This window comes from Neltuma alba, unplaced genomic scaffold, assembly GCF_004799145.2.
Source record: "Neltuma alba isolate B1F8T4 unplaced genomic scaffold, ASM479914v2 tig00012051_pilon, whole genome shotgun sequence".
NCBI classification, from domain to species: domain Eukaryota; kingdom Viridiplantae; phylum Streptophyta; class Magnoliopsida; order Fabales; family Fabaceae; genus Neltuma; species Neltuma alba.
In genome coordinates, this window is record NW_021636615.1 from 701,422 (window position 1) to 722,881 (window position 21,460).

The window sequence follows — 21,460 nt, forward strand, 5'->3', positions numbered from 1 at the left end:
AGTCCTTCATCTTCTTTTGATGCAATCGGTTTCTTCTTTTGGTATGAATCTAAACAAAAAAGAAAAATACTTATTATTATGCAAACCTTCAAGCAAAATTATGTTGAAAATTTTACAAAAAAAATATGTATATCTTACCATCTCAAAAGCACTCCAATTACATTCACAACCAGAAGAGCTGCAACATAAGCTAAGAATGCGAATTGCAATTCTTTTAAGTTCTAGGCATTCATCTCCATAAGAATCCCACCATTCTACTGGCACCAATTTTTTTCTTAATGCTTATGCAGTTTCACGCCCAAACATACCTTTCTTATGATTAAAGTCGGGCAATTGATACTCAATTTTGTTAAGCTCATCTTTATCCTCTACCACTCTTGAGAAGCAATCATATAATTCTTGTTTGATCATATAATTTGGTTTAAAATCAGCGTCATAATGGAAATGAGGATTAAGATAGTATGCTGCTGCATGCAAAGGCCTGTGTAGTTGAGCTTTCCACCTCTCATCAATTATATTCCATATAAGCTCATAACTATGACGATTAATAAATAAAAAGAGTCATTCAACAAAAACTGCAGAAGTAATCAAGATATAAAAAAACATAAAAATTACATTAATAAAATTAAGCACAATTTAATTTAATACTTACTTCTTTTTAACATTGCTAAAATTTTGTTTGATCTTTTCCTTTGCACTTTCTATTGCCTCATATATGAATCCCATAGCTGGCTTCTCTTCTGAATCTACTAAGCGAAGAACTTTAACAAGAGGAGCAGCAGCTTTCAGACATGTTACAACATTTTTCCACAAATTATTGTCAATAGCATTTCCTGTTACTTCCTTTCCATCTCAAGTGGATAAATATTTGCTATTCTTCCACTCTTGAGAATTAAACAAATTTATCAGTGGTACTCTATGCTCATTAAGACATGATAAAGTCAGATATGTAGTGGCAAATTGAGGTGCAGCAGGCCTGACTAAGTCCCTTACATTTGTGCATTTTCTCAAAAGGTTAATAAGCATTAATCTTGTATAAATGTATGTAGTGATTCTTCTACCCTTACTAATGGTTTCTTTGTACAACACAATCTTTTTTTCAAAGTCGTCCAACATTAAGTCAATACAATGGGTTGCACATGGAGTCCAATACAAATGTTTTCTTTTTTCCATCAACTTTTACCTAGCTGCTTTATAATTTGCAGCATTGTCAGTTACTATTTGAACCACATTTTGCTCTCCCACTTTATCCACAACTTCATCAAGCATCTCAAATACTTTGTCAGCAGTCTTAGAAATTTCAGAAGTATCTAATGAATGCAAAAATACTGTCCCTTTAGGACTATTCACTAAAAAAGTTGTAAATTGAACGCCTTTTTCTATCAGTTCAACCATCAGACATTGTAGAACAACCTAGTATTATCCATTCACTCTTAAAGTGATCAAGCATGGTCTGTGTATTTTTTACTTCTAGGTTTAAGTATTTCTCCCTAATCTTATGATAAGAAGGAGGCCTAAATCCTTGACCAAATCTTCCTATGACTTCACACATCTTTATAAACTCAGGATTTTTTATACAATTAAAAGGAATGGCACTTGTATACAAAAATTGAGCTACTTGTTGACAAGCTTCTTCCCTCATGTCTTTCTTAAACATCTGATTAATGGTTCATTGGGAGTTGCTTGCCCCTTTGCTATTATTTTCTGAATTTCTCAAGAAATTCATGAGCACTTTCTCTGACTTTTGAGATTCAACTTGTGTTTTAGTGCCTTGATCTTCTTCTTCACTGACATCAATCCATTGTCTTTTCCTTTTAGCTGAGGCACTTTTGGCTTCACAAATATGTTGTAGTATTGTAGTTTTTACTTCTTCAGGAACATTAATACAAGCTTTGACATCTATTTTAGTGCATGCCAGATGATGTTTGAATCTATAAATACCTCCATTGACAATTTTTTCACAATAGTTACACTTTACTTTTTTGCTATTCCCATCAACATACATCCCATGTTTCCATCCTATATCAGATCTACTACCTGGATAGTTTTTTCTTCCAGCAATAACCTTTTTCCTAGTATTTTCTCTTACACTTGAAGACATCTTCAATTTAATATTACCTACTTTATAATTAGTCAAAATAAATTATAAGATTGAAAAATAAACTAGAGATCAGATAAGTAAAATCTTTTATACAAAGTAAATAGCTAGTAAAGTGAAACCGAATTTGTTTATTTGATATGAGCTTATCTTTGTTAAATGTTAAATGCAATAATTAAAAAGAATGATAAAATACTATTAGAATGAATAATGAAACAATATTGAAAATTAACCCATTCAACTCCTCCTCATATTTTAACAAAGACCACTTTGTTCTCTAAGACACATAAAACGAAAAAATCATGAAAAGCTAGAGAAAAAGACAAAATACTCACCCAACAGAGTCAATATACAGTAGGTTGCTTTGCATTCCACGGTACAATTCACACCACTTTCACACAAAAACCTATTAAAAAATAATAATAAAAAAATGTCAGAAACTATGTTTTTTTTTTTTTGGTCAGCCTTTCACTTTTTAAAAATGCACATCACAGCTGTATCCTATAGGCCTACACTCCTACACACGTCTATTATATTTCAAAAACCAAAACTTACTTTTCACGGGCTTTTCACTCTCTTCTCCTTTTTCTTCTTCGTCTTCCTCCTGCTTCGACACAAGATGAAACCAGAAAATAGTGGCAGCAAGCAAGGGCGTAAAGGTGTGAAATTGAGAAAAGAAGATAGCGGCGGCAGCTGCACAAGATTACAAGCTTAAAATAGGGCAAGTTTTGTTTGTTTTTTAAAAGCATGATATAATTTTTTTTTAGCTTGTATTTTATTGTTTTAGTCTTTTATTAACCAGATCTACCTGACTCACTTAACTCGGTTTTAAAACAGCGAGTTTAATGAATTTGACCGAGTTGACTCAATTTTTTTAGCTGAAAACATGAACTCAATAAACTCGGTGAGTTGACTCACGAGTTTGACAACACTGATTATCTTTAAGGTCGGTTCTAAAAACTACTTTTCTTAGCCATTTTATTAGCTTAAGCTCATATCATAGTAAACACTAAGGTTTTCTCAATCTTGATTAACATAAGATTTCTTTTAACACACTCACACTAAAACTCCAACAATCCCCCACATGTGGATCATTATCATCTGAGTTACATACAGAAATATAACCATTTCGAATCTAGTGTCTTTCAGACTATGAACCAAACCTAGACCAATAAAACATAGTACACAGAGATGTCAGTGAAGCCTGCTTCTATAAACCAACAACTCTTGAGTGTGTACTAGAGGCATTAAGTGTCAAATTATCCCCACAATTTCTACTATTAATGGCGATTTTATGTGTTATAATGGCCATGACCATGCCCGGTTCTTAACGAATGCTCTAGAGATTTCACCACGATCTCACAGGAGCGGCCCCACTCCACATTTGTAGAGGCGATTTCATTAAACATACCTGCAATGAGCATAATATCCTGTAGGATTATGAATTTGCTCATCCTCGCCAAAAAATATATTCTCGCACTTTCTCATATCATAGGAAGGGATTATGAATTTACAATAGTGCTAGTAGAAATAATAAACAACTTGTTTTTGCCATTTGAACTTTTTTCATGGGATCTCCAATCACAAAGGTTGGGTTTCCATCGTTAATTTCATGTTGGCTTAAGTCTCATTCCCCTTGATGTTTCTATAATCTGTTTCTTTCTCAAGAGTTTTATTAACAGATCCACCAAGTCTACTTTCCATCGCACATAATACCAATATTTATGGTACCCCCGAACATTTCATTTCCATCATAGGATTCCATAATTAGATATATGCCAAACCTTGCAACAAAGGTTATATCACAGGGATTAATTAATTTAATACAACAAATTTTCAAAAATTTGTGTACATACAGATTGAACTGTACAACTATCTCAAATAAAGTATCATAGACATATTTACATATTGGTTCTTGAGAACCAAACTCTAAAAACACTTATCAAGTTGAGAGATTTTGACACTACCTTTATGATCTCAACACTCAAAAAACACATTTGTTTCACCTATACTTCCAATTAAATTTTGAAGCTTAAAATATAATATTACATATCAACATTAAAATTCAATATTCATAATGGCTATGAATACTCATGCATATTTATATCAAGATAAATATTTATTGACAAATATGATATTATTAAAGCACATTTACCTCTACACTAGATAAATTATTTAATTTTTCAAACACAAAATAAAATGATTCACAACACTTGGCCTCAAGGCAATTGTGCGAATATCAAAGCCTCTGTTTTTTCCCCCCAAACACAACATATATATTGTGACTTATAAAATTAATCTAACACAATTTTGTAATCAATATTGTTTTTGTTAGTCACATTACGATTTAAGCACCCCCATACTTTCAAATATCTCATTATATAGAAAAATTATTTTCATATCTCTTCGATAATAATTCTAAGTATATTAGACTCTTCCACCAACTATATGGTGATACCCCAAAAATCATCATGACCAGAATCATATCTCAAAATTTAAAATCCACACAGTTTGTTTTCAAAACAGAACCTTAAAGTAATTACATAAATATGATCACATCTATAAAATGGTCCATCCTTGTATAAAATATATACTAAAAATAATGTCACAACGTAATGAACAATGATAATAAATTTCTAGTATAACAATCTGTCAACCGCCAATACACTTGCAACCATATCCGGCGAACTTAATAATTTTAGTCTTGAAAAGATAACGCTGAGGAATTATAAGGAGGTTAAAAATGCTTAAACCAATTTGATATATTTGATAACTATAACAATAAAGCCTCCAACGGATATATAAATCCACCAACGGCTTGGAAATAAATCACAAATAATATAATAATGATAGGAGGTTATCAATTATTAAAACCAAATTAATATATGCATTGACCAACCCAACAAAGTCTTCAATATGAAAGAATAAAACCACTAACAGAAATACAATGTAACAACATAAACAAAGATAATAAACAATCATTTAATCAATGAACTGGTAAAAATCAATACATATATAAGATATGATAATAAACAATCATTTAATCAACTCCTACACAAATTGGTAGACTCTTAATGATGATGATTGATGATACCAGCCCACGAACAGGTATACAACATAACTGCTTCAAAATGTAGAAGAAATACTTAAATTGCTCATTCCACTAACAATACCAAGTTTTAAATTGCCCATTCCCCTACCAATACCAAATTTAAATCTGATATTTCTTTCATTACCTTTCTGTATTTGACACCACCAGACATTAAACTCAAAGTACAGATTTACCAGACATGCTATAGGACAACCTTGCCTTGTACATTAATCCACCTGTTCAAATGATAATGCAGAAAGTTACTGAAACAAGACGGTCTGACTTCAAAGATTCATCCCATACAAACCTTTCAGGCACTCAGCACAAACCCGCTAACTCATCTCTATACGCAAAATAAGAATATGAGCAAGTATGCATGCACTGCTACCTTATTAGGATTAAAGAATAACTGCTTCTCAGGAAATAAAATGAAAAGTAGAGATGAAATGTTCAATTTTTTTTCCGTTGACAAACTCTAAATACGAAGTCTAGAACTCATACTTAGTTTTTTTTTTTTTTTTTTTTTACCATTCCGACCACACAGGACAGAACAGACGGAATTAAAAGCTTAGAACATAAACATATTTCCAAGATAGAAAACAACAGGACAGCCTCCTCGCAAACTTAATCAACTTCTCTTCAATCTTGGGCCCTGCACTGGCTCCACCAAAGGATGACTTGCTGTAGCCACCTGTAGGCATGCTTGAGCCACTGTCCGTGTGGGCACATCGCCACCAGCACCTTGACATATACTTCTTTGGTTCTAAATATAAGACTCCTTTTGTAGTGTAATTTATATTATAAAAAGGGTTTTATATTTATGATCTAAGGAATATTAATTAGCTATAATGAGGTTGCACAAACCTTCCAATTGTTGCAATTTGTCCTCGAATTCATCCACCTCTGCTGATTGGTTCCCGGCAAGCCAGTCAATATTTTCATCGATTGCCTTCTCAATCTTCTGCTTATCTGCTGGATCCAATTTCCCTGCGAATTTCTCATCCTTGATAGTGTTCCTCATGTTGTAGGCGTAGTTCTCCAGGTAGTTCTTGGCCTCTACCTTCTTCTTAACTTCCTCATCCTGCCCCTTGTACTTCTCTGCCTCCTGCACTATCCTCTCAATTTCTTCTTTGCTCAGTCTTCCTTTGTCATTAGTGATTGTGATATTGTTCTTCACTCCAGCCGTTTTATCCTCTGCTGAGACATTCAATATGCCATTTGCATCGCTGTCAAAACACACATTGATTTGAGGAACTCCTCTTGGTGCTGGAGGGATCCCTGTGAGCTCGATGAAAGCATTTGATTTATGAATTATGAAGGCATTTGATTTAACACTGCAGTTTTGTCTACTGATGAATCTCGGAAGATGGACGTTCTAAAAGGAAAAAATCAAGCTTTTTCTTACTCAGAGGTTCTCTGCATCACAAACAATTTCGAAATTCGTATTGGGATTACCTGGACAATTTAAAAGATGGTACCCAGGTTGCTGTGAAGTTACTTTCTCAATCTTTAAGGCAAGGGTACCAAGAATTTCAATCAGAGGTTAGAAAAATAAAAACTCAAATAGTTTCAATTTTTGTTTAATCACTGGATATTGAATATAAACATGTTAGTTGGTAGAATGATGTTCTTGTTAATAATGATAGAGCTAACTTTTAACTTGCAGGCTCAACTCTTAACAGTCATTTATCATAGAAACCTGGTTTCACTTATTGATTTTGGTGATGAAAACGACGTCAAAGCATTGATCTATGAATATATGGGTCTTGGAGACCTCAGCGGACTATTGTCAGGTTTGTCTTGAATATTTTCAAGACCAGATAGAAGTCTGATCAAATTCTCGGTCTTTGGAACAATTCTTGGCGTGATCAAACCTTGAAACTTAGCTTTTCTGATCAAATTCTCTTAACTTCTTATTTGAGATCGACTTCATTGAAATGCTGCAATACATCATCATATGTATGTTTTGGTTCCTGAAGCACTCTGATCTGACCGACATTTCTGCAGAGAAAAACTCAAATGTTTTAAAGTGGAATGAGAGACTTCAAATTGCTATAGATGCAGCAAAAGGTTAGAGAATTAGTTACAGTATCGCTCCTTAAAAATCACACTTTACCTTGCCTTAGATAATTTGATGAAATTGCAGGTGTGGAATATCTTCACAGTGGCTGTAAGACTCCCATAATTCATAGAGAGTTAAAACCGTCCAATATCTTATTAAATAAATTCATGGTTGCCAAGATTCCTGATTTTGGACTATCTAAGGCATTTATAAGTGAAGGAGATACTCATCTATCAACTCGACCTGCTGGTACACCTGGCTTCATTGATCCTGAGTAAGTCCTTGCATTTGATCGATGAAGAATTATTTGTTAGTGATTGTTAGAAGATAATAAGCCATTGTTTTTCCTCGAAACTCATTTTAATAGACTCAATGCTGCAAAATTTAGGAATAAACATAAGCATATTAATCCTTTAACAAAAACCAAAAGAGAACTATTATAGGCTAACTGATTATTGGCATTACAGATTTAAAAGATCTGGAAATCTAAATAAAAAAAGTGACATCTACAGTTTTGGGATGATTCTTCTTCAACTAATCACAGGCCATCCTCCAATAAGAAGAGAATTGGAGAGTATTTGTTTTATAGTTGATTGGATCCGTCCTAATATTGAATGCGGGGCTATCCAAAGCATTGTTGATGCAAGCTAGACTGAAAGGTGAATTTAATGTTGATTCTGAATGGAAAGCTGTTGAGACAGCAATGTCATGCATTGCACTACCGTCCATCCAAAGGCCAGATATTAGCTATGTGTTGCATGAACTAAAAAAATGTTTAGCTATGGAAAGAGATCATGCCAATTCAAATGGTTTACAAAGCCATCCAATCAATCATTTTGGCCAGCTCACTACCGTCTCAGCTAGGTAATTGCAATGCAACAGCATATGGTGTGAAAAGATACACACACACACACCCACGCATATTTCAAGTTCTTATTTGTTCTTTTTATTTTGGTTTGCGTGTGAAAATGGATATAGTTATATGTATCATATAAAGAAGTTTTTTGTTTTTTTGAACTTGTACGTTTTGTAGAAGTTATGTTTTAATTTGTTGGATTGGAAAGCAATTTGACTTGATCATACTTACTATTACTCAAACGTTTAACAAGGATATTGGCTCGCAAACCGAAGCCTCAAGTTTTGAGAATGGTTCGACTTACAAATAAACATAAACATATCCGAGTGTCAAAAGTCAAACATGGTTTTCCCAATTTTGATGGTTCCCTCCCACGGAGATGACACGGGAATGTCATCAAGGATTTTTTTTGGGGGGGGGGGAGTTGATTTTCATAAATGAAACTATTGTAGGATTAAGTTTATGACATTAACATAGCTTGTTAATTATTTAGATCCGAATTTTCAAACATTCGATGCTCTGTCATTTGGCCAATTCATAGTCATTTTGCATGCCATTTAGTTTCACCAATTAATTGGTTTTTAGAGTTAGTGCATATATTCTCTCAACTCCTAAAATGCAATATATAAATAACAAAAGTTTCCAAAATCACCTTACCGAAAAAAGGTATTCCAAAATCAATTCTTGACCTGAACCTTAAGATTCCCCAAACTATTCAGTCAAAATAATCTCCCCATCGATGGTTTCGAAATTAGCTCCAAAAAGAGAATTTATGCATTAAATTAAAAAATTAAAAACTTAAAATTAATTGATAAAATCAAATAATTGTCAATTAAACTCAATTGTTAGTATTAGTTAGTGATCTCGGCTCAATGAGTCCTTTCTTTTGTGATGAACTGTTAGTACCAGTCCTACATTTTGTTTCTGTGGACTGAAGAGAAAGGAAGCTCAGTGGGAAGAGGATTGTAACATGAGAGAAGCAAAGAGGTCAACCTCTTTCAAATACACAACATGGGTTAAAAACCATAAATTAATAGGATAAAAAAATATACAAAATTGTAATTTATTGGCTTTTTTTTATTTATATATTATTTGTTATAATGACACATGCACTTAGGATAATACAATTTCATTCATTTCTACTATGTTGACATCTTCATTTTGATTCAGCTAATTCATTGAAAAATTTTATTAAGGTACTTAGTAATGAGAGACTTCATCACTCGAGTGAGAAAACTGTTTTACTAAAGTGCTCGAATTCTATTTTCTTTTGTTCTGTTTTACATATGATATAACCTAAGCCAGGGAATGAACCGCGCACAGCGTCTCATCAGTGAGGCTATAGTTTCTTGAAGTTTTCAATATTTTTCAAAATATTATCAATGGTAGGATTATTAAGCACTTAAGCCCTGCAAAAAAGTCATGGACTAGCTAATTTCAACAAATTACTTAGTTGTTGTAAACTTGTAATGTACAGGTCATATAATAATATACATAACTAATTTTAAGTAAAACTATATTGTTTTCATAATTATCAGCAATTGACTAAATTTATGCACACAAACACAATCCTATACAATTGGAAAAAAAATATAAAGAAATTGAATATTAATAATCAACTTTATTTTATTATAATATACTACTTCTAGTTCCAAATATAAGATCTAGATTATAATATAAATTATATTAAAAATTAAATCTTATATTTAGTACGGTAGGTAGTAAATAAATTTTTTAATAAATTGAAGAAATAAATTAATCTGATAATATCGTTCTCATAAAAAGAGAATTTTTTTTTTCCCCTTAATTTGCCCTTAAAGCAAAAGCCCCCATATGCCGCCCACTAGCCCTTCACAAATTATATGATTGGGCTAAATCTGTAAGCCAGGCCCATTTTAAGGAACTCAATAATTTCTCCCAAATAATTTATCATTGACACAATTATAAATTATAAGTAAACCAATAATAGTAAGTCCAATTTGTAAGAAAGACATTGTCGATAACCTTAGCTTTTATTAAAAAAAATTATGAATGAAACCCAGGAAAAAAATTTGAGTCTAGTGAAAAATAGCTAGGATTTTACAATTGGTGAGGATTCTGTGATCATTTTGGCAGAATGATGAACTTTGTTTTGAAGAGTCAAGGACAGACTATGATGTATGAGCACTTGAAGCTCCCCTTTCTCCTCCTCCTCCCCCCTTTGCTTCTTCCTCATATCCTCAGCCCCCGCCTTCAGACTTCAGACCCAAAGAGGTCGGATTCAATTCCTTGCAATCGCAACTTTCATCATTGAACATCGTCGGAAGCGATGGCGGCAGAGGTATAACTATGTTCTATCCTTTTGGATATAGAAGCTGTTTCTCTCATCATCATTTCATTCTCTGTTTTTAAAAAAGCCAAAAAAAAAAAAAAACAGGGCAATAAAAACCCAGAATCCGAGAAGTTATGGTTCCCTCTCAGGTAATTGGGAGAAATTGTTTGGCAAATAATTCATAAAGACTATGCAATGCAACTTAGACTCCTTTAAATGCAACTTAACTCCTCTTATATGCAATCCGTCTTTACTTGATGCAATTTTCCTTTATGTGCAATCTATTTTTTCTAGATGCAAATTAAATTAGCTATGATGTTCTCTTTTTTTTTTTTTTTTTACAACTTAACTTCTAATATGTGCAACTTGTCTTTTCTTGTGTAATCTGATATTGGAATATCCTATGAATCATTTGTCAATTAATTTTATAACAAGGGATTTATCCTAATTTTCCATTAAAGGAAAACTATGCTGAAATAGTTGAAACTGAACAAGTAATATGAATAGTTGGATAGTTTTCAGGCATCAGCAGCCAAAACATAAACCCACATAAGGGCTCAGGCGCTATCAAGATTCAAACTCAAACCCCAAAGGGTTTGGTAAATAAAAATTCAAAGCCCAAAGGTGGACCATGGGCATAGACTCCCACAAGACCACCAAATCATAAGCTAATCCAAACATGCGAGAGGAAACTCACAGTGCTCATTTTCTGCAAAATCATATAGATGATAAAGTTCCTAAAACATTAAAGAAAATTTGTATTAAACTTGAAAGTCCAACATAAAGGTTCGGTAGCTATTCCCCCTGCAAATCGTAGAGCATATCCCGGAAGCAAATTTGGTTTCACCTAAAAAGTAGTTGAGCCGGCAAACTGGGGAGTAAATGATCCCAATTCCCCAGTAGACCCTGTTCTTAAACTCATTTTCTTCTTTTTCGTTTTCTTTCACACCCCGAGCCTTGGATTGGAAATTGATATTATTGGAAATTTAATTAAAATTACAGAAATACAATGACCATTGTCTAATGATTCTGCAGCGCAATGTGAGCACGATTGACATGGTTTGTTTATAATATTCAGTTATTAACAAAGAAAATACCTATAGCAACGAGATTTTCCAAGTCTTGAAACAGAATACCAGCTCATGAACTGCTACATAGTCTGAATTTTTTCTTTTTTTAATTGGAGATGAAATACCTAAATTGCTCATTCCACTAACAATACAAAGTTTAAATCTGATATTCTATCATGACCTTTCTGTACTTGACACAGTAGCTCACACCAAAAGAACAGAATTACCAGACAGGACGGCCTTCTTTTTTACATCAATCAAAATCTTCAGGTGTTATGAAGGGAACAAGTATGATAAAGTCCACAATTTCGTGCCCTCACGCTGGCTTGTTACTCACAGTTGCAGAAACGAAACAAAAATGAACAGTCAAATACAAATTCCTAAGCTTGCTAGCCATACTGTGCTTACATGAAACCGTGGACACAGTAAAATAAGAATTCTCCTTTCTGTTCTCTCACAGCGAGGCGGTTAGTGAGCAGGAGGATCCTAAAACACACCCTGTGCAATTTGGTACCCAGCAGCAAATTTGAAGGTAGGATATTGAACAGAGGCATTGAACCTTATTACTAAGGAAATGAGGCAATATACCATAACAAATGTGTCATCTACTACAGATAATAACTGCTTCTCTGAGGAAAATTGGAGGCGGAGATGAAATATTAAATTTTTCATTTAAAAACTCAAAATACAAAGTGTACAACTGACATAACTTTTTTCAGGACCATTCTGAATACACAGCACAGGACACAAGCTTACATCACAAACTCAGTTTAGCAAGACAGAGAACACCAAGACAGCCTTGCTGAAAACTCAATCAACTTCTTCAATCTTTGGCCCAGCTCCAGCACCACCAGAGGATGATTTGCTGTAGCCACCGTTAGGCATGCTTGCACCACCGTCCATGGGCACATCGCCACCAGAACCCTGATAAATCTTAGCTATTATTGGGTTGCACAACCCTTCCAATTCTTTCAATTTGTCCTCAAATTCATCCACCTCGGCTAATTGGTTCCCGTCAAGCCACTCAATAGCTTCATCAATTGCCTTCTCAATCTTTTTCTTATCTGCTGGATCCAACTTCCCTGCAAATTTCTCATCCTTGATAGTGTTCCTCATGTTGTAGGCGTAGTTCTCCAGGGAGTTCTTAGCCTCCACCTTCTTCTTCACTTCCTCATCCTGTGCCTTATACTTCTCAGCCTCCTGTACCATTCTCTCAATTTCTTCTTTGCTCAGTCTTCCTTTGTCGTTGGTGATAGTAATCTTGTTCTTCACTCCTGCCGTTTTATCCTCTGCTGACACATTCAATATGCCATTTGCATCAATGTCAAAACACACATTGATTTGAGGAACTCCTCTTGGGGCTGGAGGGATCCCTGTCAGCTCAAATTTTCCAAGCAAGTTGTTGTCCTTAGTTCTTGCCCTCTCTCCCTCATACACCTGAATTAGCACTCCCGGCTGATTGTCAGAGTACGTAGAGAAAATTTGCTCCTTCTTTGTGGGAATTGTTGTGTTTCTCGGGATCAACACCGTCATCACACCCCCTGCAGTTTCAATGCCAAGGCTCAGAGGAGTGACATCAAGCAGAAGCAAGTCTTGAACCTTCTCGTTCCCTTCACCAGTCAGAATCGCAGCTTGCACGGCAGCTCCATAAGCCACAGCTTCATCAGGGTTTATACCCTTGCATAGCTCTTTTCCATTGAAGAAATCCTGCAGAAGCTGCTGCACTTTTGGAATCCTTGTAGATCCACCAACGAGAACAACCTCATGAACTCTGCTCTTGTCAATTTTAGAGTCCCTGAGACATTTCTCCACAGGCTCCATGCATTTTCTAAACAAGTCCATGTTCAATTCTTCAAACCTCGCTCTGGTAATTGTAGAGTAGAAATCAATACCTTCGTAGAGGGAATCAATCTCAATTGTCGTCTGAGCCGTTGAAGACAGAGTCCTCTTTGCCCTCTCACAAGCAGTCCTCAGTCTTCTTAGAGCTCTTGCATTGGTGCTGATATCTTTCTTGTGCTTCCTCTTGAACTCCTGCACGAAGTGATTCACGAGCCTATTATCAAAGTCTTCACCTCCTAAGTGAGTATCACCAGCAGTAGCCTTCACCTCGAAGATTCCCTCTTCAATTGTGAGCAATGAAACATCAAAAGTTCCACCTCCAAGGTCAAAGATAAGGACGTTTTGTTCTCCAGACCTTGAAGCCTTTTTGTCCAAACCATAAGCAATGGCTGCCGCGGTAGGCTCATTGATGATTCTCATCACATTAAGCCCTGCAATAGCACCGGCGTCCTTCGTAGCCTGTCTCTGAGAATCATTGAAATATGCAGGAACGGTAACCACAGCGTTTTTCACCGTTTGACCCAAATATGCCTCTGCGACTTCTTTCATTTTCGTCAACACCATTGAAGAAATCTCTTCAGCGGCAAACTGTTTCTCCTCTCCTTTGTATTGAACCACGATCATAGGCTTATCAGCGGGACCAGAGACAACCTTAAACGGCCAGTGCTTCATATCGCTTTGAACGGAAGGGTCGGAGAATCGTCGGCCGATGAGTCGCTTGGCGTCGAAAACAGTGTTCTGTGGGTTCATGGCGACTTGGTTCTTGGCAGCGTCCCCAATGAGACGCTCTGTATCAGTAAAAGCAACATAAGAAGGAGTGGTCCTGTTACCTTGATCATTAGCTATGATCTCAACACGGTCGTTCTGCCAAACACCCACGCAACTGTAGGTGGTGCCGAGGTCAATGCCAACGGCCTTTCCTTCTGGCTTGGCCACCATTGATGCAAGAAAGCTGGGTTCGGACCAAAGGACGATAGAAGTTGGAGATTATGAGAAGAGAAGAAAAAACAAGGATTGAAGTTGACGGTATGTAAGATGCTTGTGATTGGGGATAGACACCGACTTCTTGGAATCAGTTGTGATTGGCACAGGGGAAGCGGAGGGAAGAAAATATATAGGAGGAAAGAAAACGGGGAAGAAAATTCGAGAGACTAGTAGAAGCGACGGCTTTGAAGAGAAGATCTTTAAAACTGGAATTAGGTCCAACTAGATTGTTCTGGAGAGAAACGGCTACCGACCAACAAGTTTACTTGTGTCCCCTCCGCGCTCCGTTTTCGTATTTTTTTTCCATATTCAATTTTATTTGTTGATCTAATTAATAATCATAATATAAATATATGTTGTCTTTCCTAAAATATCCTTACTAATCAAATGTATTGGTTAAAATTACTATTATTATAAGGACTACTTTGGAAAAAAATATAAATATGAGAGACAGTAAATTGCAGTCTTATACTTAGGACCAAAATAAAAGTCAAACAAGATCTCATATTAAGAATCGAAGGTAGTATTATTTATGACAAAATAAGAATAAACGAGGAGTTTTGCCTCGACTTATATAAAATATGCTTATAAATAATTCTAAAGTTCATTTGGAATAACTTATAAATATTTTTTTAATTGTTATTTACGAAATTCAAAAAAAAAAAGCAAAAAATTTTGCCTCGACTCATGTAAAATATGTTTATAAATAATTTTAACTGTGATTCCAAATGGCACCTAGCATAGTGGAGAGAGATATCCAATTTTCCCAAAATGAGGAGGTAAATGTGTTTTTTTTTTTTTTTGGACTCAGAGGAGGTAAATGTGTTTAAAACCAATCCAGCGGATGGATTGATTTGGCTGGTTTCCCACAGCACATTAGGAGCGTTTTTAAGCCTTCGTTTTGCTTTCGATCCGCTTCCTCTTGACTTATCATCTTTACCGTAGTTCAAATAATTGAGATTTAATATATTATAATAATATCAATATAATGTTGACTAATAAAAGAGAGAATTCTAGTCAAATCCATCAGAGGTATCTAAATCCAAATCCAGACATGTATTTCTAATAGATTCTTAATCAGGAACAAGTTTGTACCTGCTTAATTACAAATAAAGTGTATTATTTTTTCCCTCCCAAGTGATTTATCATCTCTTATTATTAATATTTAGACAAAAAAAAACATATGAAAAATTTTCATTGTTTGAATTTTTGTGCATATAACAAAAACCTTTAAAATATTTTAATAAAGCATTTTAAATTATAATATAAATAGTATTTAAATGAATATGGTTTATTTTCAGGTTGTAAATATTTATTTTAAGAATTTAAAATATTTTAATTATAATAAATATTTAATATTAAATTGCTATATTTTACGTTTTCAGTTGAATCCAACATTGCTAATAAACAAAACTAATGTAGATGATCAGAAATGAAAATAAAAATTTATTTAAATGCTACTTATATTTCTAATTTAACATTTTTTATTAAAATGTTTTTAATAGTTTTAGTTATATATGCAAATTTTAAATACTGTAAAATCATTTTTATGTTTTATCCCAAAAAATAATCATAAAAGATAATCAATTTTTCCTTTTAATTAAAGAGGGTCATTCTAGTTATTTAATAATATTAAAAAAAACTCTGATTAGGCCTCACAGTCTTATTAAAAAAATTTTAAAAGTGTAAACCTCAATTTAAAATTTATATATTTCAGCTGGATTTATTTGGATACTCCCAACCAAAATACATATAATTAAATAAAAAATATTTACATCAAATTCTTTATATTTATTATTTCAAGTTAAATAATGTGAAATACAAAAGATAAACAGTTAAAAAAATTATAAGATATTTTAATAAAAATCTATAAAGTGATGTTTTATATTAATTTCCAACAGATTATATATATTTATATATCTAATTTCATCTCTCAAATTTATAATCTTTCCACTCAAAGTATCTTTATTGATTGCACATATTATTATTAAGGAGGCTTCCAATCAAATGATAGTTCCAACCCACATAATAAAGCGTGTAGTTCACATATAACTAACTAAAATAATTTTATTAATATTTACAAATTAATTATTTAGATTTTATACTCACTCCATTTCAAAACATAAATATCATTTAATCAATTTAAAATTTTCAAAAATCTGTTTAAATTAGTTTAGAACAATAAATATATAATGCATATATTTTTTCCCTCAATATACCCTTATTAATGAAGAGAATAATTATAAAAAAAAGAAAAGAGAATGGGTGGCACAAGTGATGATACAGAGTGTTAGAGGTAAAATTGGAAAAAAAAAATCTAATTACATGATTAGATAAAAATTAAATATATTTTACAAGAAAATCAAATCTCTCTAACAAAATTACATTTTGAACCAGAGGCAATATTGAAGTCTGAAGATAGTACCTCCTTCATCTTTTTTTTCAGTGAAAAAACACCGAACCAAACTAGCCGGTTCAACCAAAAAATCGGTAACCATTGGTCCAATTTGATTTAAGTAATGAACCAGGCAAAAACTGAACCAGCATCACCTTGATCAAACTGGTGTAAACCGGTGCAAACCAGTGTAAACTGATGATGAATCGATTTGAATTATTATTTTGCTATTAATTCTATTTTTTCTCATTCAACTCCTAATATTTCAATTACCATATATTTGAATGAATTTTAATGATGATTTTGCTATTATTGATTATTAATTTTAGTTATTGAGAAATCAAAAAGATCAAAATTCTCAATGTCATTATTTTGTCAATGTTACAATCAAATTATTGCTGCATTTCTTTATATTTTGTTACTAGTGATTAGTAATGTTGTTATATTTTGTTATTTCAATTAAATTCTACTTAATGTGATTGGTTTTGATTCTAGTTTGATCCCAATCTGAACTCTTAAACCATCACCTCAACCAATTTAGTATCTGGTAACAACTATCATTCTTTCCTTATCCCTAAATATAAGTAATATTTGTAAGTTGCCTTAAATTTTTATAGCAGATTTTCTATTTTGTTCCCTATTAAAGACTTGTTTTGATAGCTAATATATTTTTTTTTTGTTTCACAAAACATCATTTCTTAGATAATAAATGTTTTAGAATATTTTAATATAATCTCTCTCCATCACATGTTCTATCTTTATCATAATTTTTTTATTATAATAATTTTTTATTCTCTTTTTTTTATCTTCTCTCCCGTAAATAAGAGTATTAAAAAAATTTTATTTTTCATGTATTTATTGCTTTTAACTAACTTTAGTTCACAACAATTAAGAAAATTTAGTCAAAAGCAGTTTATATCGTTAAAATAGCAAAAGCATTATTACTACTTCTCAGTATCACCTGCAATTACAATCAACCCATCTTTGGTTACCCTTAATTCTTTTTCCTAGATAATGTCTCCACAATACTTATTAGTGAGGGTATTTGCGGGGGTAAAAATTTAATACCATTGACTTTCTGCGACTTGTATTTTAGCCGATACCATATATCATAAACCTTTCATAAGGCTCCTTTAAAGCTATAGAATCTCTTTATCAGCAAAATTTGATGTTCAATGGGTCAGTATAGATGTTAGTTTCCCTATCCGCTTGTTTATATGTAATATAACAAACCCGCTTGAAGAGGCTTTTGATATCATACAGTGTTGAACATTAGGAAGCCTAAGATGATATCTCTTAGAATCCGTGCATAATTTATAAAGCTTTTTAAAAGTAATTTTAATATATAAGAAAATTTTTATCTCAACTCATAAATTAGCTTGAAAAAACAAAACAATAAATATGTATAATTTAAAAATATTTAATCAACTAGGTCGTCTATGAAGTTGAGGTTATAAAATTCACCCTCTAATTGTATTGTCAAACCCAACCAATCTAAAAGCAAAAATCCTGTTTGAACCTGATGACCCTCAAACCCAGATTAATGAAGATCGAAAAATAAAGGGCATCAAGCCAAATGATCCATTATCCTTGTCAATGGAATATAATAAAATTACACACCCAAAAAAAAAAACAGAGAAAGAATATAACGAAAAGCCCAGAATCGTACTGGTAGGCTGAACATGGAGAAATTACAATCAAATTCTACAAAAAAAACATAATTATCAAAAAAATCTCAACAATAACCTCAACAGTCTTATAATAAGATTTGAAAATGACAACATTTAGGATTTATCTTTTAATTTTTTTTTTTGCTGGGGACCTTACTATAATTCTCCCGCTGAATGTCGTTACTTTACTTAATACCGCAAGGAAGAGGGAAAAAAGTAATAAATCATGTGATGTACCATTCATTTTTCTTATTGCTTGTTTTACGGGTTTGTCTGCCAATCAAGGTAAGAAAATTGACCAAGTATGTCCCGAATATTAGCCAATAGCTAGAAACATCATGAGCCTCATGCAAGTCCAAGCAAAACATCTTGCCAATATGTACTATAACATTCAAATGACACAATATTCGAAAACTAAAATTATACGGGAAACATTAGATGCAGTTATTGAGTATTCTTTCAATAACTTGTCAGAATCTGACCCAAATATACCCATGCGCAGCACAAGACACTACCAGTTTAAAATCCAGTGACAGATTTTATGAGAGGAAAATCAATTGAGTAGCACTCCCTTGAACATTTAATCCACTTCTTCAATCTTAGGCCCTGCACCTGAACCACCAGAGGATGATTTGCTGTGGCCACTGTTAGGCATGCTTGCACCACCGTCCATGGGCACATCACCACCGCCACCTTGATACATCTTTGCTATAATTGGGTTGCATAAGCCTTCTAATTCTTTCAGTTTATCCTCAAGTTCATCCACCTCTGCCAGTTGGTTCCTGTCAAGCCACTCAATAGCTTCATCAATTGCCTTCTCAATCTTCTGCTTGTCTGCTGGATCCAATTTTCCTGCAAATTTTTCATCCTTGATAGTGTTCCTCATGTTGTAGGCGTAGTTCTCCAGAGAGTTCTTGGCTTCCACCCTCTTCTTCACCTCCTCATCCTCGGCTTTGTACTTCTCTGCCTCCTGCACCATTCTCTCAATTTCTTCTTTGCTCAATCTTCCTTTGTCATTAGTGATTGTGATCTTGTTCTTCACCCCAGCCGTTTTATCCTCTGCTGACACATTCAGTATGCCATTTGCATCGATATCAAAGCACACATTGATCTGAGGAACTCCTCTTGGTGCTGGAGGGATCCCTGTGAGCTCAAATTTGCCGAGCAAGTTGTTGTCCTTAGTTCTTGCCCTTTCACCTTCATACACCTGAATTAGAACTCCAGGCTGATTATCAGAATATGTAGAGAAAATTTGCTCCTTCTTTGTGGGAATTGTTGTGTTTCTCGGGATCAACACTGTCATCACACCACCTGCAGTTTCAATGCCAAGGCTCAGAGGAGTGACATCGAGCAGAAGCAAGTCTTGAACCTTCTGATTCCCTTCACCAGTCAGAATTGCAGCTTGAACAGCGGCACCATAAGCCACAGCTTCATCTGGATTTATGCTCTTACACAGCTCTTTACCATTGAAGAAATCTTGCAGAAGCTGCTGTACTTTGGGAATCCTCGTAGAACCTCCAACAAGAACAACCTCATGAACTCTGCTCTTGTCAATTTTAGAGTCCCTTAGGCACTTCTCCACAGGCTCCATGCATTTTCTAAACAAGTCCATGTTGAGTTCCTCAAATCTAGCTCTAGTAATTGTAGAGTAAAAATCAATACCTTCGTAGAGGGAATCGATCTCAATTGTCGTCTGCGTCGTTGAAGACAGAGTCCTCTTTGCCCTCTCACAAGCAGTCCTCAGTCTTCTTAGAGACCTTGCATTGGTACTGATATCCTTCTTGTGCTTCCTCTTAAACTCTTGGACGAAGTGATTCACAAGCCTATTATCAAAATCTTCACCTCCTAAATGAGTATCACCAGCAGTGGCCTTCACCTCGAAGATTCCCTCTTCAATTGTGAGGAGCGAAACATCAAAAGTTCCACCTCCAAGATCAAAAATGAGAACATTCTGTTCACCAGACCTCGAACCTTTCTTGTCCAAACCATATGCGATAGCAGCAGCCGTTGGCTCATTGATGATTCTCATCACATTAAGCCCAGCAATAGCCCCTGCGTCTTTCGTAGCCTGTCTCTGAGAATCATTGAAATATGCAGGGACAGTAACCACGGCGTTCTTTATCGTTTGACCCAAATAAGCCTCAGCTACTTCCTTCATTTTAGTCAAAACCATGGAAGAAATTTCTTCGGCCGCAAACTGTTTCTCCTCGCCTTTGTATTGAACAACGATCATTGGCTTGTCGCCTGGACCTGACACAACTTTGAACGGCCAGTGCTTCATATCGCTCTGAACAGAAGGATCGGAGAATCGCCGACCGATGAGTCGCTTGGCGTCAAAGACGGTGTTCTGGGGATTCATAGCAACTTGATTCTTGGCAGCATCTCCGATAAGACGTTCCGTATCCGTGAAAGCAACATAAGAAGGAGTGGTTCTGTTGCCTTGATCATTGGCTATGATCTCAACCCGATCATTCTGCCATACACCCACACAGCTGTAGGTGGTGCCAAGATCAATGCCAATAGCCTTTCCCTCGGTCTTGGAAGCCATTGGAAGAAAACAAAGCTCGGATAAACGAGGAAGTAATAGTAAAATGTGGGGTTTGTGATTAATGAAGAAGCGGAGAGGAACGAGGTACGAAGCAAAGGATTGTAGCAACGAGTAGAAACTGAGGATTCTCAGGATCAACTTTGATGAGTGGAGAAGAAACAGAGGGGAAAATATATACGAAGAAGAGAAGAGTGAGGAAATTTCGAGAGGTTAGTAGAAGAAAGGGCTCCGAAGGTAGATGTTCCAAAACTTGAAGGAGGACCCACCAGAGAGTTCTGGAGAGGTAGCCGACGCTCAACTGATTCAGATTCTTCCTAAGCCGTTATATGAACGTTTATAGTTTTCTTCGATGAGAAGAAAAGTTAGGAGGAAAAAAAAAAAAGTTATATGAACGTTTATAGTTTACTTAAATGAGAAGAAAAGTTGGAAGAAAAATAAAAATTAAAAAAAAAATATTATCATCTATCTTGCTATAATAGAGAAGAAAAAATAGGGAAAAAATAGGCAATTATCAAAATAATTAAAATATTCTTATC

General features: G+C 34.3%; 3 protein-coding genes and 1 pseudogene across 3 annotated transcripts; 1 reads left to right on the forward strand and 3 right to left on the reverse strand.

Moving 5' to 3' along the window:
* Positions 1 to 6,024: 6,024 nt before the first annotated feature.
* On the reverse strand, positions 6,025 to 6,611 carry LOC114721645 (heat shock 70 kDa protein-like). The gene is made up of 2 exons (XM_028907503.1): positions 6,595 to 6,611; positions 6,025 to 6,523 (listed from the first exon to the last, which is right to left on the reverse strand). The coding sequence occupies exons 1-2, from the start codon at positions 6,609 to 6,611 to the stop codon at positions 6,025 to 6,027; spliced, it is 516 nt and encodes a 171-aa protein (XP_028763336.1).
* Positions 6,612 to 7,089: 478 nt separating this feature from the next.
* On the forward strand, positions 7,090 to 8,119 carry LOC114721646 (probable LRR receptor-like serine/threonine-protein kinase At2g28960; annotated as a pseudogene).
* A 4,121-nt stretch (positions 8,120 to 12,240) lies between these two features.
* Positions 12,241 to 14,266, reverse strand: LOC114721657 (heat shock 70 kDa protein-like). The gene has a single exon (XM_028907510.1). The coding sequence runs from the start codon at positions 14,264 to 14,266 to the stop codon at positions 12,299 to 12,301; it is 1,968 nt and encodes a 655-aa protein (XP_028763343.1). The 3' UTR covers positions 12,241 to 12,298.
* A 4,474-nt stretch (positions 14,267 to 18,740) lies between these two features.
* On the reverse strand, positions 18,741 to 21,170 carry LOC114721660 (heat shock 70 kDa protein-like). Its single transcript, XM_028907512.1, has one exon. It carries the CDS (start codon positions 20,922 to 20,924, stop codon positions 18,957 to 18,959), a length of 1,968 nt encoding a protein of 655 aa, XP_028763345.1. The 5' UTR covers positions 20,925 to 21,170; the 3' UTR covers positions 18,741 to 18,956.
* Between the last annotated feature and the right edge of the window lie 290 nt (positions 21,171 to 21,460).